The sequence below is a fragment of the Nerophis ophidion genome, linkage group LG08 (assembly GCF_033978795.1).
Source record: "Nerophis ophidion isolate RoL-2023_Sa linkage group LG08, RoL_Noph_v1.0, whole genome shotgun sequence".
In the NCBI taxonomy this organism is placed as follows: domain Eukaryota; kingdom Metazoa; phylum Chordata; class Actinopteri; order Syngnathiformes; family Syngnathidae; genus Nerophis; species Nerophis ophidion.
The window spans coordinates 34,873,594-34,899,472 of record NC_084618.1 but is presented as its reverse complement, the minus strand read 5'-3'; the positions used below and the strand labels follow the sequence as shown (position 1 = coordinate 34,899,472).

The 25,879-nt window shown below is 41.4% G+C and overlaps 1 protein-coding gene across 4 annotated transcripts in view; it reads right to left on the bottom strand.

Moving 5' to 3' along the window:
• The window catches only part of thrb (thyroid hormone receptor beta), a 126,881-nt gene that overhangs the window by 53,213 nt on the left and 47,789 nt on the right, over positions 1–25,879 (bottom strand). For 3 of the 4 annotated variants that reach the window (XM_061908380.1, XM_061908382.1, XM_061908378.1), the window contains 2 exons: positions 10,154–10,218; positions 2,445–2,495 (listed from right to left, as the gene is read on the bottom strand). In XM_061908380.1, the coding sequence (XP_061764364.1) occupies positions 2,445–2,495; positions 10,154–10,160 (58 nt within the window). In that variant the 5' untranslated portion in view covers positions 10,161–10,218. The remainder of the gene's footprint in view (positions 1–2,444; positions 2,496–10,153; positions 10,219–25,879) is intronic. The other variant, XM_061908381.1, reaches the window with a different exon arrangement.

The window sequence follows — 25,879 nt, the reverse complement described above, 5'->3', positions numbered from 1 at the left end:
ATCACCAAAAATGATTCCCGGGCGCAGCCACCGCTCTGCTGATCACTGCTCCCCTCACCTCCAGGTTGGTGATCAAGGGTAATAGGTCAAATGCAGAGAATAATTGCGCCACACCTATTGTGTGTGTGACAATCATTGGTATTTTAACTTTAACTTCTTCTCCTTGCTGCTGTCATACGCCTTCAGCCAGTCATATGCGGGCATATTTCTTCACACCACAAGTGATGGAAACCTCTTTAACATTTCACGTTTCTGAGCAAAAACAAAAGTGTGGAAAGTACTGATTAGGAAATGCTTTTTGCAGACGATGCTGCCCTGACTGCGCCTATACGGAGGAAGCACTTCAACAACTGGTCAACAATTTCCCCTGCACATGCAGAGTTTGGCCTCAAATTCAGCCTCAAGAAGACCAAGGTCATGGGTCAAAATGTCTGCAACCCTCCTACTATCAACATCGGTATTCATACCGTGGAGACAGTGGAGAATTTCATCTATACAGGCTGCAACATCTGCAGCACCTGCTCCCTTGATGCTGAGCTGAACACACGGATAAGCAAAGCAACAACCGCCCTGGTTCTTCTAGCAAAAAGGGTATGGGATATAATCAAGCTAGCCACCAATACCAAGATGAAAGTATACCAGGCCTGCGTGCTAAGTACCCTGCTTCACCGCAGCGAAACATGGACGCTGTACTCCCGCCAAAAACGCAGACAAAATACTTTTAATCTTCGTTGCATCAATGTCATGGTTATTTGGTGACGAACCCCAAGATGCAGAGATGGAGGCAGGCATGGAATGTGAAAACACGATTTAATTAAATACTAAGACAAAAACAAAACCAAAAGGGTACAAACACAAAGCGCGCACGAGGCGGATAATCAAAAAAAAGGAGCTAGCCTGGGAGCTAGAAAATAATGAACAGGAGCTTAGCGAGGAAGGTAGCGGGTAGCAAACAGGCAAACAGAAGTCGTACTTGTATAATGAAAAATAAAACGGAAGCAGGGAACAAAAAACAGTAAGCTACAAACATCAACTGAATATAGCTTACCGCTACGCTGCAAAGACAAGGTACGACACGACAGGAGCGATAACACATCACAAGAGCGACTAGACGTGACATCGACAAGACAATACAATGATCCAGCAACTGACAAGACAAAGGAGGTAGAAATAGGATCCGGCTGATTGGCAACGGTGTGGCCAGATGCCAATCAGCCGCATCTGAAGGGGGACACAGCACTCACGGAACAAGACAGGAAGCTGACAAAATAAGAGCACTAGACAGGAAATACTAAACACACTGAGGAGGAACACAGCACTCAGGGAACAAGACAGGAAGCTGACAAATTCAGAGCACTTGACAGGAACTAAAAGACAGGAATTACTAAACACAGGAAACGGACAAATGCAGAGGAAAAAACTAAAACATAGACAAACTGTCAGGGGCAAGCCTGACAATCAAGAGAATACTGGGAATTACCAGGCTTGACCGGAAAAGTTCTGGCACAGGCATGTATACTTTGCTAACACAAAAACGCATGTGCCGGCTCGGCCATGTCACTCGCATGCAGGACGTCCGAATCCCGATATACCTACTTTACGGTGAGCTTGCAACTGGATGAATCCATGTAATGCTTTAAAACGGCAAATGGATGGCACAAAAAGCCAAAAGGCTTGTTTCCATTGTAGTGTATTAAATATTCATCTCATTTGATACATTCAATAATAAAAGATGTATAACCTGTAACATGTATATAAAACATGGATAAATGATGTACATATACACAGTATACATGTCAGGTGATATGAAAAACAATATATACAAAAAAATAGGGGGAGGACGGTTGTATACACTATGTACATGAAGCTAGCATAGCTTGTACTCTCCTCCCTCCTTTGCGCTAACCCAGCTAACACATAACGTTAACAGAAAGTTAGCTATTATTTCCCCCATGGTTAGTTAAAACCAAATCTAGAAATGATGTTTGAAAATCAATGCCTGATTTTAGAACAGTCTGCATTACTTTATTTAACATACATAAGTAATCAATGTTAAGACATTTGTCCATCGATTCATGATTTGCTCATGTTCTACTTGTGATGCATCGAATAATCAATCATTTTTCCCACCATTATCTTTGCACTTAACCTCATCACTGACCGTACAACAGCCCACGCCCTCTTTCCACAGTTAAGGTAAAGGAGCATTTGCAGTCAAATTAAATTGCTTGATTAACCTGCGTTCACACATGATTAATGTAATCATTTTGTGATTAATTGTAGGAGTTAAGGCATGATTTTAGACATCCCTAGTAAAAATACAAGAGCATAAAGACGGGCAAAATACTGATGTGGAGGAAAAAAGGAGAGTCGACAGGTATGAATATTAACTTCAAGCATTTGTGGCAGGTTGCTTAGTTTGCATCTTTTGAAATAAGACTCACCATTTTGAAGAGCCTCATCTGTCCAGCGGGGAGAGTAATTTTCAGCTGAGTCTGAAACACATCAAACATTTATTTGTCTTATGTCACTTTTCCAGTCCAAAATGTGGTTTTGCAGCGTATGTTCAGAATCAGAATCACTTTAATGATCCCCAAGGGGAAATTAAGTGTTTACATTTTACACAATAGAAACCTGTTATTCGATTGATTTATTATGTAAATAAATGGTATAAAGCTTCAAGGTGGAAGAGGGGTTAGTGCGTCTGCCTCACAATACAAAGGTCCTGCAGTCCTGGGTTCAATCCCAGGCTCGGGATCTTTCTGTGTGGAGTCTGCATGTTCTCCCCGTGAATTTGTGGGTTCCCTCCAGGTGCTCCGGCTTCCTCCTACTTCCAAAGACATGCACCTGGGGATAGGTTGATTGGCAACACTAAATTGGCCCTAGTGTGTGAATGTGAGTGTGAATGGTTTCTGTCTATCTGTGTTGGCCCTGCGATGAGGTGAAGACTTGTCCAGAGTGTACTCCGCCTTCCGCCTGATTGTAGCTGAGATAGGCGCCAGCGCCCCCTGCGACCCCAAAAGGGAATAAGCGGTAGAAAATGGATGGATATAAAGGCACTATTTGTTGCGTTATATGTTTCTGTTGCCTTTACTCCTGTTTGTTTCCTGAGTTCAGATCCGCAACAAAAACTCCAACAGTCATTTGTCAATTTGTGGTGCTTTTTATCAATATTATTAGGGGTGTCTAAGAAAAGTCGACTATTTCATTCGGAGGAGTCTGATTCAACGACCAACCTCATTGTTGAATCATCGGACATTGAACCCCCGTTTATTGAAACTCCCTCCTGAGTGGCGCGTTGGGTACCCCGCCCGGGGCTCCATGTATACAGCAGTTGTGTTGGAAGGATGTTCCAAGGACGACCAAGGGCGTCTAAATTAGTGTCTCTTAAACATAGACCCATTGTTGGGTTGTAAGCACCCCTCAGGGGGCCGCCAAAACTGTGTTTCTCAGGAGTGGTCGGTATGAGCTGCAGCGGTAGTCAGTTATAATACACTTTTCCACTATGACATTAATGACAATTTTATTGACATTTTATTTAATAAACATATATTATTAGGGGTGTAACAATTGAATGATACATTGATATATAGATTCATATTCCTAAATTTCAAGTAAATCAATCTCCGCTTGACAAGTTTGCCTTTCAAAAGATAGGTATCAATCCAAGATAGTTTTAAATAACGGATAATTAGAGTAGTCGACAAAACACAAATGCCACAAGACAATTGTGTACTATCTGTGACATGTGTCTGTGTGCCTTTAAGTGAAGTGAATTATATTTATATAGCCCTTTTCTCAATTGACTCAAAGCGCTTTACATAGTGAAACCCACTAAGTTACATTTAAACCAGCATGGGTGGCACTCGGAGCAGGCGGGTAAAGTATCTCGCCCAAGGACACAACGGCAGTGACTAAGGTGGCGGAAGCGGGGATCGAAGCTGCAACCATCAAGTTGCTGGCATGGCCGCTCTATTAATCTAGCAACGGTTGCTGAGTGTCTAAATGTGAGTTGTGGCAAACAGTATCTCTTGTATACCTGTGTTTTGATTCCCTGAGTTTGTTACCGCTTGTTAGGAAAGAGTCTGACAGTGTATATAGGATTGTATTTCACCTTTTCCTCTGCCAGGCATTACAATATCATAATTTTCAACTACAGCCCGATTGTAAAAGCCACGACAAATACAAACCCCATGACACAATAATAAAGCCGCAACACAACTTTATAAACCACAAAAGACGCAGCCGACACAACGGAGGTGACATCAGTGCAATTTACCGCGACGGACAGACTACCAGAACACAAGGAAAAGTTTTTTCATCAGAAAATAAGTAAATACAAGAGATGGTTTAAAGAGGCTATGGAAATTAGGAAGCCATTAACAGGGATAAGGGGCATACAGGCTTCCAAAAACCAGGGACGCAGTTCGTCATAGGAGACGCCCGGGCAGACAACAGATACCCCTGGTTGGGTCTGGGAACTTTATTTAGCTGGTTAATCTAAATGATAAATAAATAAATGGGTTGTACTTGTATATTTACTGTTAAAATGTTGGTTATTGTACAGTTATTGAACATTGCTTGAATGTTTAAAATGTGTGCGGAAAAGGTTTCCTCTTGTTAATTCAACTTTAGGTGTTTGTTGCACTTTATTCAAATAAAATGTGAATGCATTGGCCATTAATTATTGTTTACTTGCTTCTTTGTATCCATAATTCTTTTATACATAATTCCCTTAGAAGAAATAAAAGGAATATAGGAAACTTTACCTATCCAGTATTTACTATTTGATTCACAGTCACACTGCTTGATTTATTTTTTTTGTTAAAATGTTACTAAATCGATTTCAACTCACTGAATCATTTCGGAAAAAATATCGGCAACCACAAATATAAAATCGAATCGTTGTTAAAACAAATTCTCGCACCCCTATATAAATTATTAGTATTACCAATTTTGTTCAAATTTATTCATTTTAGCACGGCGGAATTGCATATAAAATTGTTTTTCATCGGATTTTATGCGTCCCTTCTTTTGCAGTGTATGTGATTGGTATTTATTTTATAATCAGCCTGACTTAAGGCTTGATAATAATATTTGTCTTTAACACATGGTTTCATACAAACCCCGTTTCCATATGAGTTGGGAAATTGTGTTAGATGTAAATATAAACAGAATACAATGATTTGCAAATTATTTTCAACCCATATTTAGTTGAATATGCTACAAAGACAACATATTTGATGTTCAAACTGATAAACTTTTTTTTTGCAAATAATCATTTACTTAATAATTTGATGCCAGCAACACGTGACAAAGAAGTTGGGAAAGGTGGCAATAAATACTGATAAAGTTGAGGAATGCTCATCAAACACTTATATGGAATATCCCACAGGTGTGCAGGCTAATTGGGAACAGGTGGGTGCCATGATTGGGTATAAAAGCAGCTTACATGAAATGCTAAGTAATTCACAAACAAGGATGCGGTGAGGGTCACCACTTTGTAAGCAAATTGTCGAATAGTTTTAGAACAACATTTCTCAACGAGCTATTGCAAATAATTGAGGGATTTTACCATCTACAGTCCGTAAAATCATCAAAAAGTTCAGAGAATCTGGAGAAATCAGTGCACGTAAGCAATAATATTACGGACCTTTGATCCCTCAGGCTGTACGGCATCAAAACCAGACATCAGTGTGTAAAGGATATCACCACATGGGCTCAGGAACACTTCATAAATCCACTGTCAGTAACTACAGTTGGTCGCTACATCTGTAAGTGCAAGTTAAAACTCTACTATGCAAAGCAAAACCCATTTATCAACAATATCCTGAAACGCCGCCAACTTGGCTGGGCCCGAGCTCACCTAAGATGGACTGATGCAAAGTGGAAAGGTGTTCTGTAGTCTGACGGGTCAACATTTAAAATTATATTTGGAAACAGAGGACGTGGTGTCCTCCAGAACAAAGAGGAAAATAACAATTCGGATTGTTACAGTTGCAAAGTTCAAAAACCAGCATCTGTGATGGTATGGGGGTGCATTAGTGCCCAAGGCATGGGTAACTTACACATCTGTGAAGGCACCATCAATGCTGAAAGGTCCATACAGGTTTTGGAACAATGTTTGTTGTCATCCAAGCAACGTTATCATGGACGCCCCTGCTTATTTCAGCAAGACAAGTGTTACAACAGCGTGGCTTCGTTAAAAAAAAGAGTGTGGGTACTTTTCTGGCCCACCTGCAGTCTAGACCTGTCTCCCATGGAAAATGTGTGGCGCATTATGAAGCGTAAAATACGACAGCGGAGACCCCGGACTGTTGAACGACTGAAGCTCTACATAAATCAAGAATGGGAAAGAATTCCACTTTCAAAGCTTCAACAATTAGTTTCCTCAGTTCCCAAATGTTTATTAAGTGTTGTTAAAAGAGAAGGTGATGTAGGAATTTTGTCTATCATTCACAATCATTATGAGAGACAAGAACACAGGTCTTTTTTTTTAGGATTTTATAGATGATAAAAAACTCTTGGAAGGTGCAAGTAGCAGCGCACCTCTGACTTCTGGCAACAACTTGTGTTCGCAGACTAGGTAAAAGTCAACAAAGATGATTATTTTGGGACAAATGATCTTTTTGAAGCTGAATATACAGAGGATGAACTACTGCTTCTAGAAGCGAGCACGAAGAAGAGAGTGAAACGTTGGAGCAGACAGAAGCCGATAGAGTGAGGTGAAATAGACTCAAAGCTGCAAATGTGGAATTTGAGGCCATTCTATTTCGACATAAGTGGCGTGCTTACCCAAAATCAATAGGAAACGTACCGGGCCAGCTGGATCAGACGAACACATGCCCATCGAGTGAGTCACTTAAAAATCGATCATGATACACGCAGCACATCATGTGTGTTAGTACAACTACCATACCATACAGTGACGATTGCGTGGCATCGTGATGCGGGTTCGTTCTCTCTTGGATGAAGTCGGGCTCGTACACAGCGTGAAGGTAAGAAACAATGATTTATTAAAATTAAATCAGTCTATGAAAAAGAAAAACTTGCACAAGGCACTAAAGGCAAACCAAAAGAGCTAGCATGTGAGCTAGAGGAATAACAAATAGACTTAGCGTGGAAGCTAGCTGGTAGCGAACAGGAATACAGGTCGGGAATCAAGGTTGTCACTGTCGTGCGAACACAAACTAGGAAGCAAGAACGAGTGAACAAAGAAGGCAGGCTTAAATCCAGGCAGTGATCAACAAAAACAGGTTTGCGTCTGGAAATCGCGGCTGGTGAAAATAATACGTTAGTATGGTGACAGAACAAACAAGAAAGTGCAACCAGGAACTAAAGCAAACACTAGCAGAACATAATACAAAAAAGACTCAAAACCTGAACATGATATGATCCGGGCAGCGGATCATAACACCATACCATACCATACTACAGTACATACACTCTCATGGCTAGCTCAGCTATGTATAAACAAAACATAACATGTGGGTTAGTACTTTGCAGACACTGTAAAATGATTGTTCATGTCTTTCAGTCAGTACAAATTGATGTTCTATCGCATTGTGTTGTGCATTACAAACTCAAACGCGTATTTTGCTAACGTAGAAGCTATCTTATTTCTTGCCATAGTTAGCTTTTACGGATAATACCGTAGCACGCTAATGTTTTACTACACTACAAAAAGTGCTCACTCCTACAATAACCACGGCACGTTGCTGCAGTTTGATTACAAAACAGGTTACGGAACACAAGTGAAGGGTTGTTGACTGTTTTTGGATGCATTTTTTTTTTTAAATGATTAGAGGTTGAATTGACCAGTTCAGTGGCCTTTTGGTTAGAGTGTCCGCCCCAAGACTGGGAGGTTGTGAGTTCAAACCCTGGCCGTGTCATACCAATTACTGTTGTGGTACATGCGGTCTCCATCTTCCTCCGCTGTGGTTCCACCCAGAGGGTGCGCTGACAGCGCCCCCAGACACGCCCCCGCGCCCACTCTCCGCTGCAGCTGGCCGCAGTCCACACCTGTGACTAATGACGTGAGGCTGTATAAGAGGACCAGTGGACCAAGGATCAGGGCGTTCCTTCACTCTTGTCAACACGTTGGTAACACACACTTCAGTGAACCTACACACATAGCCTCACACCACATACACTTTTGAATCTATAGTTCACATTCCATTCCCTTAGTTCGTTTTCTATTGTTTGATTATTAAAGATGTGTGATTTTACACATATATATTAAATCTCTATACACCACTGCCACCTGGTGTCCGTTTGCCGTCACGTCTTCTGCAATACATAACAATTACTACAGAAAAATGGGACCCACTGCCTCCCTGCTTGGCACTTAGCATCAAGGGTTGGAATTGGGGGTTAAATCACCAAATGATTTCCGAGCGCGGCCACCGCTACTGCTCACTGCTCCCCTCACCCCCCAGGGGGTGAACAAGGGGATGGGTCAAATGCAGAGGACAAATTTCACCAAACCTAGTGTGTGTGTGACAATCATTGGGACTTTGACTTCAACTTAATTGATTTCTCCCATTAGCAGCATTGCTAGCCACCGAAAACAAGCCGTTTTTTGTGTTTAAAAAAGGGAATAAAAACACATGTCTTTTTGTCTCTCATAATGATGGTGAATATTTGTCACGTGAGTCACGTAGATGACTGCAGACCTTTTTTTCCCCATTTTTCACGTAACCCCGTTAATTACAAGTAAGTATATATGGGTCTATTTTAAGTTTAGGAATGGAATTCAATTTGTTTGAAAGCAGTTTGTTTTGTGTTGCTTCACTGGTCTGGGATCAGTTTGTCCCTCTACCGCTCCTCCTTGTCGACATCTGCAGTCGCAAGTTGCTCCCTCGGAGAACGCAAAATATTAACGCCTCTCTTTTAGAAAGCCAGGCAGGCAAATAACCACCCTTAACTTGCAGCAAATGTGCCGCCTTCTCTATATTAAAAGTGCCACTAATGGAAATGAGCAGAGGTAGTCTACAAAACTGGCGAGTACTGTTTTGAATTTTTTTTTTTTTTTACTTGTGCGTTCGCCCTCACTGAGATTGCGCCCAAGGCGGCCGCCCACATTGCCTATAGCCAAAGCAGGCCCTGTTGCAGTGTAATGTGTGCGTCCGTTGAAATATCATGGTAAATGTAAAGCTAAGATAACGAGTACACTGTGCTCCCCAATTCATGTATTAGACTGTAATACATGTTTGTATTTTTCACTGTATGTATGTTTACTTAAAACCACACTAAGTAATTGCTGGGTACTCATAGATAATCCAAAATGCTGTATGTTAATTTCATTAAGGATGAATACAGATGATTATAAGAAAATACATTGATTGAAAATTGATTTGGTTAAATAAATACACCTCATGGTGTCAGGTTTGTTCTTGACAGTTTGGTTATGTTTAGTTTTTTCCTCTGCATTTGTCTTTGTTTCCTCTGTGTATGTAGTATTTTCTGTCAGTGCTTTTATTTTGTCTGTTTCCTGTGTTTCTCCCTGAGCGCTGTTTCCCCTCAGCTGTGGCTGATTGGCACCTGGCCACACCTGGTGTAAATCAGCCAGGTTCTGTTTTAACCTGCCTTCCCATCCAGTCTGTGCTGGATTTTTGTCGTTGCTACCTGTCGCTCCTGTCGTGTCAATGTCATTTTCAACGTGTCGTTCCTACTGGTTGTGTGATTGCAGCGTAGCGGTAAGCTTTATTTGGTAGATGTTATAGCTTACTGTTTTTTGTTCCCTGCTTCCGATTTGTTTGTTCACAGCATAGTTTGTTATCCGCCTCGTGCGCACCTTTTGTTTGTACCCTTTGTTTGGTTTTGCTTTAGTGTTTAAATTAAAACCATGTTTTCTTACTCAATGCCTGCCTTCTTCTCTGCATCTTGGGGTTCGTCACAAACTAACTCTAACACATGGAAGTCATAGAAAAGATAAACATGTGATTAAAAAGGATAGTTAAAAGAAATATTAACACAGTATAACATTGCATGTTATGTAGACCACAAGGAAGTGTGTTATATGTAGACAACAATCATAATACGACCCCTTTGATGCGCTTTATGTATGAAAATAGACCCACTCATTGACAGTGCGCCTTAGAATCTGGTGCGCCCCCTATGGTCTGTGATTGTGTTTGGATATGCATCTTACCTGACATACTGATGGGGATTCAAGGACGAGACGTCATCTTAAAGGCAACCCAGGCACCAACCTGGCTGAACACGAAAACAAAAATATTAGATTCCAAGAACACTTGGGGCAACATCACCCGAAAACATCCTACATAATGAAGCAGCTACTAATGAGTCTAAAAGCTGCTATGCTTTGATCACACCCCACGCTGCTCCAATATGTGCAAGTACCGGTGTCCAAAGCCATCTCAGGACCCACCCTGAAGTGCCAGATGGGTGAGTACCGGTTCATAACTATTCGTAGTGCCCGGAACCTGGCGGCGAAAACTGCTTCTTGACAGCCACAATCAAACGTTCATTACTGCAGTTTAAGTGATCAGACACAAATACAAGACTGATGGGCGATGATAAATTGCAAAATTATTCGGCTTATGACAGGATGTGGGCTTGGTATGGTGCCAAACTTTAATCTGATGGTTCGCCAAAAGCATCGAAATAAATTAAGTCACTACACTAACTTCACTAAATTTTAAGAAATGTTTTTTTTCTTTTTTATGTATTCTACATTGTACTCAACTCAGCGTGTGTGTACTGTAATCATGTAGAACCAGATGCTTTCACACAGGAGCCGCGATCACAATGATTTTAAGGGTAACAGTTTTTTTGCGGGGAAATTTTACCTATTGTTCACAATCATTATGAGAGACAAGAACATACAAGTCTTTTTTTTAGTATTTTGAAAAATAATTAAAAACGCTTGAAGTGGAAGTCGTTGTTTTATATACACACTGCAAGTCCATATATAATGTAGTAACAGGCACATTTGATGTAATATAAACAATATTTACCATATTTTGGTCATTTTACACATTGCCGGAATGTATTTCCTCAGCACATTTATTTTCGTTTCCATAGCAGCCCACTTTGGACTTCTGGAAACAAATATATGTTCCCACTTTCGGAAACAAACTCTAGTGCAGTGGTTCTTAATCTGTATGTGCAATTAAACTATGGAATGGATTAAGCAAAGCAATCAAACAATGTACTAATATGATCCACTTCAAGAAACTCTTCAAACTTAAAGTGTTTAAAAAGTACAAAAAAGAAGAACCGTGCTAACCATTCTGAATTTATTCACCCATTCATTCTTTCATTCTCAAAATAATCTTACTTATCTCATCGTATGGAATAAAACTAACTTCAACAATTATTTATTTATTTATTTTTATTCTGATTACTTATGGAGTATATTTTGATTACATTGAGAACAGGAAGTGAACAAAAGTTTTAGCAACTGTTATGTAAAAGAAAAGGGGTAGGATTAAATAAGCTCTGCTTCTTCCTACTCCTTTTCGAACATGTTGAAAAGATAAACTGGAAATTGTGATGTATCATGATACATTATGATGTATGGGGCGGCATAGCTCGGTTGGTAGAGTGGCCGTGCCAGTAACTTGAGGGTTGCGGGTTCGTTTCCCGCTTCTGCCATCCTAGTCACTGCCGTTGTGTCCTTGGGCAAGACACTTTACCCACCTGCTCCCAGTGCCACCCACACTGGTTTAAAATGTAACTTGGATATTGGGTTTCACTATGTAAAGCGCTTTGAGTCACTAGAGAAAAGCGTTATATAAATATAATTCACTTCACTTCACTTCATCATGTTGTATGCTTGCATGTTCCAAATAAACTCAAACTCAACTCAATGATTTAAATGTGTGACATTTTAAATTATGTTTGGGGTTTTTTATGTCCATAAAATTAAGCGGGAAAGTTGTGAAGTTTTGTACCACATATATAACCTTTCTGTTTCGGTTTATGATTAACTAGACCAGTGGTTTTCAAACGGGGGTACGCGTACCCCTGGGGGTACTTGAAGGTATGCCAAGGGGTACGTGACATTTTTTTTAAATATTCTAAAAATAGCAACAATTCAAAAATCCTTTATAAATATATTTATTGAATAATACTTCAACAAAATATGAATGTAAGTTCATAAACTGTGAAAAGACAGCTAGATTTTTTGTGGACATGTTCCATAAATATTGATGTTAAAGATTTCTTTTTTTGTGAACAAATGTTTAGAATTAAGTTCATGAATCCAGATGGATCTCTATTACAATCCCCAAAGGGGGCACGTTAAGTTGATGATTACTTCTGTGTGTAGAAATCTTTATTTATAATTGAATCACTTATTTATATTTCAACAAGTTTTTAGTTATTTTTATATCTTTTTTTTCCAAATAGTTCAAGAAAGACCACTACAAATGAGCAATATTTTGCACTGTTATACAATTTAGTAAATCAGAAACTGATGACATAGTGCTGTATTTTACTTCTTTATCTCTTTTTTTCAACCAAAAATGCTTTGCTCTGATTAGTGGGTACTTGAATTAAAAAAATGTTCACAGGGGGTACATCACTGAAAAAAGGTTGAAAACCACTGAACTAGACCATGGGTGGGAAAGGCTGTCTGATTTGTATCTATAGATTGATTTGATGCACAGCTACCATTGAGTGCACTGCCACAGTAATAACCCTCCCCTTCAATCAGTCACATAGTTTTAACAACTCAAATTTATTGTTGACAAACACTATCCTTGAGACGTTACGCGGGCGGGATTGTAAACTGAAATGACATGCTACTTTTTTTATTTTGATTGGCTAATTTTGCAGCCGTTCACCTCTTAAGTCATAACTTGGTAGTTGACACATGCTAAATGTTACCATTTAGCATGGTCACTTTTGCAGCCGTACACCTCAAAGTCATATAACTTCGTATTTGACACATTCTTTTATGCTCACTTTCTATCTTCAATAAACCCCAGGCCAGAGTTTCACAGGACAGCTAACAGGACAATCAAAATCCCCACTGTGTTGTGTTTTAGTTTTATCCTGCCTTCTCCTTTGTTTGCACCTGTGTATTCAGTGATTTGTCCTCGGCGATGGGCGGACCTTGAGGCACACCTGCTCACAATTAGCCCGCCAGTATTTAGGCTCGTCACTGACAGCTTGGCCTTGCCGGTTAATGTATACTGAACCTCTCTCGTGCATGCGCCTGCTTCACCTCACTAGACCTGGTACGTTACCTAGTCATGAATTCCCTAACCTCGTCGGTGTTTGTTTCCTCGCCTTTTATTGGACTCTTGCCCTGCTCAGTGCGCCCTGGCCTTTTCTCCTGCTGACCTTTGAGGATCCTATTTTGTCCAGGTTACATGGAGTGCGCTTCTGCCCCATCACTCTTAGTTATCCCTTTTGTCTAATTAAATGTTTTCATTTTTGTAATTCCACCTTGTCTCCCATCTCTGCATCCTGGGATCAAGCCCCCCACCCCCTTGACCAAGACCATAACACGCTGATTTTTTTTGTTTTGTTTTTTTGACATTAGTTTTTTTAAATATTTATTCTTTATTTGAATGTTAAGTTATAAGAACATTTAAATACAAGTTATAAACTATTACAGTACAACAATCACATTTTGGGCGTTTTTGGCCCAGTTAGTTAGTACACTATATCAATATTAACACACACGTGACGAAAAATGGGGCTTCACGGTGGCAGAGGGGTTAGTGCGTCTGCCTCACAATACGAAGTTCCTGCAGTCCTGGGTTCAAATCCAGGCTCGGGATCTTTCTGTGTGGAGTTTGCATGTGGGTTTCCTCCGGGTACTCCGGCTTCCTCCCACTTCCAAAGACATGCACCTGGGGATAGGTTGTTTGGTAACACTAAATTGGCCCTAGTGTGTGAATGTGAGTGTGAATGTTGTCTATCTGTGTTGGCCCTGCGATGAGGTGGCGACTTGTCCAGGGTGTACCCCGCCTTCCGCCCGATTGTACCTGAGATAGGCGCCAGCGCCCCCCGTGACCCCGAAAGGGAATATGCGGTAGAAAATGGATGGATGGATGGATGGACGTGACGAAAAAAAGGACACCAAACAAAAGAAAGAAACAGGAGAAGGTGAAGTCTAAAGGTAAACAAATAAGTTAGCAAATTTTTTTTATCTTTTAAATGAACCTAAAATAGGACTTTTTGTGAAAAAATTGTGGTGAATAATGGCTACTCCGTCAAGCTTATGAGATGCAATGCAAAGTGTAGGCCACTGTGACTATCAGTGTTTTTTACTATTTTATTTTTCTCTGTGAGTTTCTCTTGGATCATTTATTACAATATAAAAATAACCACGTGTTTAAAGCGCGCAAAACGGCAATGGTCCAGTAGTTTATGTACAGCATGCTTGCTAAGGAACCGTCTGTAGTTGTCTATTACTGCTTTACTATAAACAAAATATATCTCTTTACATAAGCAGAACATAAAAATCACAGTGTCAGTTAACTAGAAACATTATTGGAATAAACCACAATTGCAAATTGTGAATTGATTGGAAGCCCAAATAAAGCACTAAATCCCCGTTAGAAGGACGAAATAAAGTATGTAAACTCACCACACATGTTGCAATGGAGAATTGGGCTCATATCTCAACGTGTGGATTTTAATGGGTCGCACTTCATTGGTGAAGATGTGATGTTAATTAACATGTGGAGTCTTTTGAACGGCTCTTTTGAGAAAACAATGGGATCGTTTCTTACTTGTGCATCTCAACTACCACTCTTCACCTCTCACGCCACTTTAACCGGAGACAGACAGCAAAAGCCTATTCCAGATGGGAATAATAGTTTTGCTTTGTTTAATAATAAATACGTTACAGTTGTTCATACCTACCATTGTTTTCTGTTTTAGTCATTTTATTTGATTAACACAAAACAGGGATGCTGAAACATAACTAAACCTACCAGAGATCAAAACGTAAACAAACTATGATCCGGGCAACGGATCATAACAAAGGCTCTAATATCTTCCCCTTGGAAGTGGTAATGTTGTATCGGGACACACCTACTCCCAACTATATTTGTGTGTGTCATTTAAAGGCCTACTGAAACCCACTACTACCCACCACGCAGTCTGATAGTTTGTATATCAATGATGAAATATTAACATTGCAACACATGCCAATACGGCCTTTTTAGTTTACTAAATTGCAATTTTAAATTTCCCAGGACTTTTTTCTTGAAAACGTCGCGTAATGATGACGTGTACGCGTGACGTCACAGGCTGTTATGAATATGAGCACACACACAGCTAAAAGTCGTCTGCTTTAACGACATAATTACACAGTATTTTGAAGATCTGTGTTGCTGAATCTTTTGCAATTTGTTCAATTAATATTGGAGAAGTAAAAGTAGAAAGACAGAGTTGGGAAGCTTTAGCCTTTAGCCACACAAAAACACTGTGATTCTTGTTTAAAATTCACGGAGGTGAAACTTTACTATGGATCAGAGCAGACAAAGATCCCAACCGAATGTCAACCAGCAGGTTTCGGTGAGAAAATTGTGGTTAAAAAGTCGCTTCTTACTGGATATCGGCTGAGCTTGTGCCTCCCGTACAGCTGCCGTCGACTTCCCTGAAACACTGCGCGTCAACACCCTGCCGTGGACGTACACGTCCGACTATCAGGTACTGTTGAACTCACTAAAACACTAGCAACACAATAGAAAGATATGGGATTTCCCAGAATTATCCTAGTAAATGTCTCTAAAAACATATGAATCAGTCTCAATGCAACGCGATTGCAATCACGGTTTTTGTTTTTTACTCTTTTTTTTTTTTTTTTTTTTTTTTTTTCTAGTCCGTCACTATGAATATCCTCAAACACGAATCTTTCATCCTTGCTCAAATTAATGGGGAAATTGTCGTTTTCTCGGTCCGAATAGCTGTTTTTGTTGGAGGCTCCCATTAAAATCAATGTGAATATATGAGGAGCTATCAACATGTGACTTCATCGTCTGCGACTTCCGGTAGAGGCAGAGCTTTTCTCCAGTTGCGAACTTTATCGTGGATGTTCTCTACTAAATCCTTTCAGCAAAAATTTGGCAATATCGCGAAATGATCAAGTATGACACATAGAATGGACCTGCTATCCCCGTTTAAATAAGAAAAACTTAATTTCAGTAGGCCTTTAATTAATGAGACTACTCCACTCAGAAGTAATCACTGATATGGCAGCCGGCTGGTGCCTATCCATCCAGTTTGGGACCTGATTTGGATGCTATGTCTAAGGTCCTTTCCGTCCGGGGCTCTGTTGATCTGGCGCCTGAGGGCTACTGCGTCCTGACGCCTGGTTTGGTCCAGCGTTGTGGCCTGCTTCTCGTGATGATCTGTAGGGGACCGCCGCGCCAATACATCTGAATGGCCCGGGAACCCTGGAGCCAACTACCGCGTTGATACATATGCCTGGACCATGAATTGAGAAGGGCACTTCTTTCTTCTGGTTATGGTGCTGGGAATTATTTTCCTGTTGTCTTGGACCACGACTAGTCAGTTTTTTGCTGTGTTTTTTTGCTGTGCTGCTTTGACAAGCTTCAATTCAGATTCTGTTTACGCGTTACGACACACATTGTCTACTTCAGGATAAAATATAAACTCAGATATACCTGTTCTGTGCTGCATGTGAATCAGCATATTTTCTTTTGCAACTTTTTTACTCTTTTTGGCTTTGTTTTACCCGTTGAAAAGACATTGAGACTCTAATGAGCATCATGATCTTTTAGTCCCTCAAAGAGGCACAGTGTGAACATGACTTTTGCAGATACTGTCAGAACTGGATTTGACTAACAGAAGAACGTATTTTACCTTATTTTACCTATCTTTTTAGTCTTTATGGTTGGTTGGTTGGTTGGTATTTTTCTGTTCTCATCCTGCAAGTAGACCTTGGGTTAGGCATGTTCAATCAGCGCCTTCATCAATGCTGGTGAAAAAGAAATGTTTTGTTCTTGGTTTGCTCCTATTGTCAGGTAATGTTCAACCTAACTCTGGTCAAGATCTCAAATGCTTGAGTAGCCGTTGTGATTTTAAATCCAGATCTGGCCTTGGCATTATTCATCGAAATGTTACACATTTTCTGCTGGAAGTCGGATGTGCGCTGCTATGGAAACGGAAATCAATGTGCGGAAGAAATAAATAAATAATAAATGATAAATGGGTTGTACTTGTATAGCATTTTTCTACCTTCAAGGTACTCAAAGCGGTTTGACACTGCTTCCACATTTACCCATTCACACACGCAATCACATTCACACACTGATGGAGGGAGCTGCCATGCAAGGCGCTAACCAGCACCCATCAAGAGCAAGGGTGAAGTGCCTTGCTCAGGACAAAACAGACGTGACGAGGTTGGTACTAGGCGGGGATTGAACCAGGGACCCTCGGGTTGCGTACGGCCACTCTCCCACTGCCAAAAGACCAAAATACCCTAAGTATTGTACATATTACATATTGTTATGAATGTGTCTCTTACTACATTATATATAGACTTGCAGTGCGTATACAAAACGGAGCGTTTTGAAGTTGTCACAAAGGGCTTTGAAGTCTACAACACTGACTCCCATTAGCCGCATCTTCCAAATGTTTTTTTATCATCTTTAAAAATCCCAACAGAAAAAAGGCATGTGTGTTGTTGTCTCTCATACTGATTGTGAATGATGGGCACAATTCCAAATAAAGTGCAGTTATCCTTTAAGGACAGTTTTATTACCATTGTTGGTTAGGGGCAGCACGGTGGGAGGTATTAGTGCATCTGCCTCACAATACAGAGGTCCTGAGTAGTCCTGGGTTCAATCCTGGGATCGGGATCTTTCTGTGTGGAGTTTGCATGACCTCCTGTGATTGGTCCAGGATTTCTCGTTTTAGTGATGTTGAGTTGGCTTCGAAATATTTTCATGATGCATTTATTAATATTACAAACAAACATGGTCATCTACGTAAATTCAAAGTGAAAGGTAGAAATAATCCTTGGTTCTCTCCTGAACTGCTCAGTCCACCCAAAGAAAGGGATGATGCCTGGGTTAAGGCTAGATATACCAAATCCCAGGCTGACTTGATGGTTTTAAGGCAGCTCAGAAATCACTTTAAGTCTGAGTTTTATGTTGCGCGAACCATCAGTAGTTTAAATGATCCCAATAAATTCTGGAAAGTCCTAATAACACCATATGTAAGTGAAACCACAAATGCTCTGCCAACTTGTAACGTGTAAGACTCATATAATCTAACTGATAAATCAGCAATACTTAATTGTTTTATCCAACATTTTATTTATTCTGGTTCTTATTTGACTCCAACTCAGGGGCCTAGTGGTTACAGTGTTCGCCTTGAAATCGGTAGGTTGTGAGTTCAAACCCAGCCCGAGTCATGGCACTCAGCATCAAGAGTTGGAACTGGGGGTTAAATCACCAAAAAATGATTCCCGGGCACGGCTGCTGCCCACTGCTCCCCTCACGTCCCAGGGGGTGATCAAAGGTGATGGGTCAAATGCAGATAATAATTTTGCCACACCTAGTGTGTGTGTGACAATCCATTCCATCCATTTTCTACCGCTTATTCCCTTTTGGGGTGGCGGGGGGCGCTGGCGCCTATCTTAGCTACAATCATTGGTACTTAAACTTTATGTTAACATCCAAATCAGTCGAATATTCAGAATGTTTGCATGTCACCATCCCTTGACACTTTCATAGCCAATAATCTTTGTTTTATTCCTCTTGATGTGTCAAGAGAGCCTTAAAACAAGTGGATCCTGGTAAATCTGCAGGGCCTGACAAACTTGAGGCATTCTTTTTAAAGTCATCCATTGATTTTATGTCATATCGTCTTGCGCGTATGTTTAACATTTCCTTGTCTAGTAATACGATTCCTAAGATATGGAAATTAATGTACCTTTGTTTAAAGGAAGAAATCTCACAGCTATTCATACCTGAACCAGTGGTGGGCAAAGTAAAGTCTGCAGGCCCTTTCTGTTTTCTGATCCGACCCGACAAAAATTTGAACCGAATTGAACAAATTGAGTAGTAATTATGACTACATTCATTGTCCTGTAATACCAAGTAATTCCACAAAGTGGCACAATAGGCCAGCAATACACTTGATTGATTACACGGTACACTTTCTACCTTGCTACTGCTCTGACAGCAATAACAAATTGCTACAGTGAGTGGGCCAAAGAAAAGAAAAGTTGATAAAAAATGTCGGGCATTTAATAAGGAATGGACAACTAAATACTTTTTCACTGAAGTCCATTCAAAGGCTGTATTTGCCAAGAAGCCATGGCGATTTGAAAGTGGACATTTTTCCACAAAGCACACTAATTACGCGTACAACCAGTTATGCAAGAACGTACTGACAAATTACCACCCAAGATTTAAGCACAAAGGTAAGTTATATACTGCCATTCAAATTAGCCGTAGGAAAAATGCAAGGGAGAAGACATTTAACAGTGTGGCAGGAGTCATCATGAGGCACAAACTGCCAAGAGTAAGCTAGCTAACGTTACCACGGATTGGTCGCCAAGTTTGACAGGAAAAAACATTGTGTTAATTAAAAGAATCCAGGAGATAATAAAACACTAATGACAACCCCTAACAGGAGGTACTTTTTACACTGCATAATTCACCAGTAACCACAGTGCAAATATGTACTGCAGCTTGACTATATAGAGAAGCCGGTTAACTTTTCGGGTGAGGGCACTTCACCATCGTCAGTTTATTAAATTTCTTGAAAAGACTGACCACCAGGACTTGCTTTACCATTTCAATGTCCACTGGTTAAATTTGGGGAAAGTATGTCAACTGGTGTGGGAGCTAAAACAGAGGATTATCTCATTTTTGGAGTAACTTGAAAAAGCTGACATTTTCCCTGAGCTGAGTGACACTGATTGGCTTTGTGATTAAGCTTTTGCTTTGGACATACTAGCACACATGAATGAGCTGAACATGAAGCTACAAGGCAAAGACCAGTTTGTACATTAAATGTACACAAATTTCCAAGCCTTCAAAACCAAGTTTCTTTTTTTCTTTTTTTTTTAAAGTAAATGTCAAACAAGTCATTCACTCATTTTCCATACCCTGGCTACACTGAAAGGGGCCCCTCAACATGTGAAAACGTACAAGACAGATCTGCTGTTTGATTTTCTGGTTTTGGAAAAATTGTCACTCCAGCTTGTGTCCTGTCCCTTCACACAAGATCCTGAAACGGTGCCACAGGAACTGCAGTTGGAACTGATTGATCTTCAATGGGACACCATCTTAAGGGAGAAGTTCCACTCGCTTAAACAGGATGAGTTTTATGCTTCATTTAGCCCAGCCAAATTTCCAAATATCCAGAAGATGGCACAGAGGATGCTGGTGATGTTTGGATCTATGTTATGTCTGTGAACAGACTTTTAGCGTGAGGAACACCAATAAAGGACCCCACAGATCCCAATTGATTGATGGACACCTCAGATCTGTCATGATAATTGCCATAACAAAAATGGCAAAAATGGATGATCAACAACACTGCTCCCAATGAAAGAGAATGTAAGTATTAAACCTGTAACACAATTTATTTTCTTTAATGTTCTGATACGATATTGTTAAAAATAGTTGTATTATAGCTAAATAGCCCAAGTTTGAGAAGTCTACTCCTGTTTGAAACAGATAAGATTTGCTTTGAAATGCATCATGTGCTCGCCCATCCACGTGTCAAATTTTGAAGTCAAGTGAATTATATTTAGGCTTGAAAAAGTGTTTGATGCCAGAGCAAAAGGAACCTCGCATTGACCGCTACTTCTTACGAAGCAAGTCGAGTAAGTCGAATGAAGTCCAGCAGCAGGACCAAAACCAAAGTCTGCAGGACATCAATCTCCTTGCTCAGGCTGGGGATGAGGAACAAAGCATAGTGGTGCCCGACCTGTCACAGCCTGCAACAGAGACTAAGATGCAAGGACGAAAGCCAAAAATCATGTGGCCAAAATCCTGTGAGAAAAGAGAGTGGGAGACAATTGATACAGACATCAGCAAACTCCTCGGACAAATAAAGGGAACTGCAATCAGAAAGCTGGAGAGAATGGGAGACATAATTTACAGCTATGGTGTGAAGCGGTATGGAACAGCAGAGAGACCAGAAAGGATAGTTACACCGACAAAGTCCAGGAGACAGCAGGAGATTGAACGGTTAGTCAGGGAAAGAAGACAGCTGAAAAAACAATGGAAAAGATCTCCAGAGGAGGAAAAAGAGGGAATTAACCTTCTACAGGCAGACATTAGGAACAGACTGTCAACCTAGAGGAGAGCTGAGAATCTGAGAAGGAGGCGTAAAATGAAGGAGAGAACTAGATCAAACTTCTTCAAAGACCCCTTCAAGTTTGCAAAAAGCCTTTTTACAAAGGACAAAAGTGGCAAACTCATAACATCAAAGAAAGACCTCGAAGCTTACCTCAAACAGAACCACACTGACACCCAGCGGAGCGGACCAAAAACTCTCCCACCTGATATGCCACCAATAGAGTCCCCAGAACACCAACTGGACACTAACCCTCCAAAGTGGAGTGAGGTGGAGAGAATTGTACGACGAGCTAGAGCGGCATCCTCTCCTGGGCCCAATGGAATTCCATACCGATTTTATAAGAAAACTCCAGAGGTTTTACACTTTCTATGGAGGCTGATGAAGGTGGTGTGGCAGAAACAAGCAATTCCAACTGCATGGCGGAGGGCAGGCGGCATCCTGATCCCCAAGGAAAAGGACTCTGTGGACATCAGCCAGTTTCGCCAAATCAGCCTTCTCAATGTTGAAGGCAAAATCTTCTTCAGTGTAGTGGCTCACAGGCTGTCCACCTACCTGGAAAAGAACCAATAAATTGACACTTCGGTGCAAAAAGCAGGGATTCCAGGGTTTTCGGGGTGCCTGGAGCACACAAACATGATATGGAGTCAAATTCAAGCTGCCAAGAAGGGTGGAAGAGACCTCCATGTTGTGTTCTTGGACCTAGCAAATGCCTTTGGGTCAGTTCCTCATGATCTCCTCTGGGTGGCATTCCACTTTTTCAGTGTCCCGGATTCCATAACTGGTCTAGTCAAAGCCTATTTCCAGGACCTACAGCTATGCCTGACAACTGGTGGGTGTACCACAGCATGGCAGCGACTCGAAATAGGAATAATGGCAGGGTGTACCATCTCACCTCTTGCTTTTACAATGGCTATGGAGGTCATCATCCGGGCCTCTAAGTGGGTGGTAGGAGGTCAAAAGATTAAATCCGGTCTTTGTCTTCCCCCCATCAGGGCCTATATGGATGATATGACCATCCTCACCACAACCAAGGCGTGTGCTATGCGGCTGCTGAACAAACTGCAAGAAAACATCCAGTGGGCCCGGATGGAAATAAAACCAAGCAAGTCCAGAAGCATCTCAGTGGTGAAGGGGAAGCTGATGGAACATCGATTCTGTGTGGGTGAGGAGGCTATACCAACAGTGTCTGAGAAGCCTGTCAAGAGTCTTGGGCGTTGGTATGATGCCACCCTCAAGGACACGTGGCAGGTGGACCAGCTCAAGCAGGATACTATAATTGGCCTTGAAAACATCGATAAGACCATGCTCCCTGGCCGGTTGAAGCTGTGGTGCCTCCAATTTGGGTTGCTACCCAGGCTTTTGTGGCCTCTGACCATCTATGACGTACCAACCACAAAGGTAGAAAAGTTGGAGAGGATGGTTAGTGCATTTGCTAGGAAGTGGCTGAGTCTTCCCAAATGCTTCAGTAACATCGGACTGTATGGAAGAGGTGTTCTGGAGCTTCCTGTTTCCAGCCTAGTAGAGGAGTTTAAGTGTGCAAAGGTAAGGCTGGAAATGACGCTAACAGAGTCTCGTGACCCATGCGTTGCCCAAACAGCTCCTACCTTGGTGACCGGAAGGAAATGGACTGCAGCGGCAGCTACTCTGCAAGCAAAGGAGGATCTTAGGCACAGAGACATCATTGGCCTCGTGCAGCAGGGAAGAGGAGGACTTGGCCTTAGTGAGAGCAGACCGTTGTGGCATAATGCGGCTCCAGCTCAGCGACGACGGCTGGTTGTAGAGGAGGTACGTCGGCATGAGCAGGCAGCAAGATGTGCAAAGGCTATCTCACAAGTTAAGCAAGGACAGTGGATGAGCTGGGAAGGAGTCGAGAGGAAAAGGCTCTCATGGAGGGAGCTGTTGGGCATGGAGGCAGTTCACATCAGCTTCATCTTACTCTCCACTTATGATGTCCTTCCCTCCCCCTCCAACCTCAAACAGTGGTATGGAGAGGACCCTACATGCCCCCTGTGTCCATCTCCAGCTAACCTCAAACACATTCTCGTTGGCTGCAAGACAAGTCTGTCACAAGGGCGCTACACCTGGCGGCACAACCAGGTTCTGAAGTGCCTAGCAGCCACGTTAGAGGCCAGAAGAGCGAAGATCAATGCCCTGCCCCCGCCAAAAGTACATCCTACAGCCACAAGAGAGTTCATCCGAGAAGGTGCAGAGTCCACCAAAGGCCATATAACAGACATAGGCCAGCTCGGAAGGGCTCGTGACTGGAAAATGGCGGTGGATCTTGATCAAAAGCTCTGCTTTCCTTCAGAGATAGCCATGTCAAACCTCAGACCAGACATTGTGCTCTGGTCCTCCTCACTGCGTATTGTGTATATAATAGAACTCACGGTTCCCTGGGAGGCTGCTGTGGAGGAGGCATTCGAACGCAAAAGCCTTAAGTACACCGAACTGGCAGCTGATGCTGAGCAGAATGGATGGAAAGCCAAGGTCTGCCCAGTGGAAGTTGGCTGCAGAGGCTTTGTGGGCCAGACAACAATCAGGCTGCTTAAGGACATCGGATTTCGAGGCCAAACCCTGCGAAACACCATCAAAGCCCTCTCAGGAGCAGCAGAGACAGCCAGTCGGTGGCTGTGGGTGAAGAGGAGAGACACCATCTGGGGATGTAGTAAGACCTACATCACATAATGGTTAAAAGCAGAGGGGGGCTCACCTGGGACGCCAGGTGTTGCCGATGAGCCCTCTGGAGGTGTCGTGGGCCTATCATTGAAACGCCGGTGAAGGAGGGTGCCCACCTGATGACCCCAATGAAGCTGACAACCATTACCCTTCCTCCTCTCTGCCCCCCATCTTGCAATCCCACCCAACCAGGTCTAACACCACAACCACTCTGAGGCAGCGCTGAAGGAGGTAGCCTATTATTTCCACTCTACTCAGGTTATCTTGTATCATGGTATTGTTCTATCTAGTCCTAAAATTGAACCGCTTTTCTGTAGTGACTCAAAGCGTTTTACATAATGAAACCCATCATTTACATCTTCAAGCTACATTTAAACCAGTGGGGGTGGCACTGGGAGTAGGTGGGTAAAATGTCTTGCCCAAGGACACAATCGGTGTAACTAAGATGGAGGAAGTGGCAATCGAACCTGTAACACCCAAGTTGCTGGCACGGCTGCTCTACTAACCGAGTACGGCGTCCCAAAGACAATGTGGCCCTTTGCCAAAAAATTTGACGACCCCTGCTATAGTCCCATCTCCATCTGTCTTATGCCCCCTAGCTAAAGTCCTTGAAAAGCTTGTTAGTGAACTTAAATAAATCTTAGACACCTATAGTCTGATTTCTCAACATCAATCAAGTTTAAGAAAGAGAGATAATTATCAAAGCAATTAAAGTTGTGAATGGAATTATTGAGGCATTGGATTACAAAAAATATTGTGCAGCTCTATTTAGTGACTTTTCAAAAGCATTTGGTATGGTCGACCATCCTATCTCAGCAGGCTGTAAAGTGGTTTTCTAATTACCTGTCCACTAGAACCGATGCATTCAGTTTGCTGTGTTTCTCCTTGTCTTGTCTTCCTGTACTAAAGTGTGTAGCTCATGGTTCAATATTAGGTCTTTTATTTTCAATCCATGTAAATAATTTCTCTGATAACATTTCGGATGCTGTATTCCATTTTTATGCAGATAAGGCGGTCATATATTGTTTATCCTCTGTCTGTTTTGATGAGGTTCAGCCCCAACTGACTCAACTGAGACTAACGCTACCTGCAGAGAAATATAAGGTTATGTTACTTTCAGATTTTCAAAAACTGCCTTTGAAAATTCAAAAAATATCAACAGCTTGTAAGGTTGAACTTGTACTTTGGGATTGTTACTGATGAAAACTTGTCTTTTAAATCACACATAAAAAAATGTAGCAAAACTTAAAATTAAATATTTTTTTTAGAAAGTCTTTTTTTTCCCTTACAAGTTAGGAAACACTTGGTTTTGCTATATTATGGATACTAGCTTTTTATGAATGCACCTGAGATGTATTTTTTTTTAAACTAGATACTGTATAATCACTGTGCCTTATGTTTTATTAATGGTTGTTCACCATTGCACTTTATGTGCAAGGACAAACTGTCCATCTTTGTCAGTCGGCAGATATTCTCGATGGATGTTTTTTATACCACTTCTTGGTCCAGTTTCCTTTAATCTATGTTTTTTTATGTGCAGAAACATGATGGCTGACCAACATCTGTTGTGTTTTTTAATGACGTCAAACCAACCCAGTGCAATCAAATACATGTTCTAATGTCACCTAAATTAGCATATCAGCCTAAAATCTTGGAGAACAACATCTGCTGACCTTTTGTGATAGAAGTACCATTATGACTTGGATGCATCACATTTCACTGTGCAAAGTCGAATCATAAATGAGGCATTAGGACTACACACACAAGATCAGTGCATTAAAAATCGAGTCCGATCTAACGTACATTAGTCATAGACTATCATTCCCTGCTCTTCATTCAGTTTGTAGGTAGGTTGAGTTTATCAGTGTGGACCTTTATAAGTTGGGCTGATATTTTGACATAGATATCGCACTGATGCCCTTTG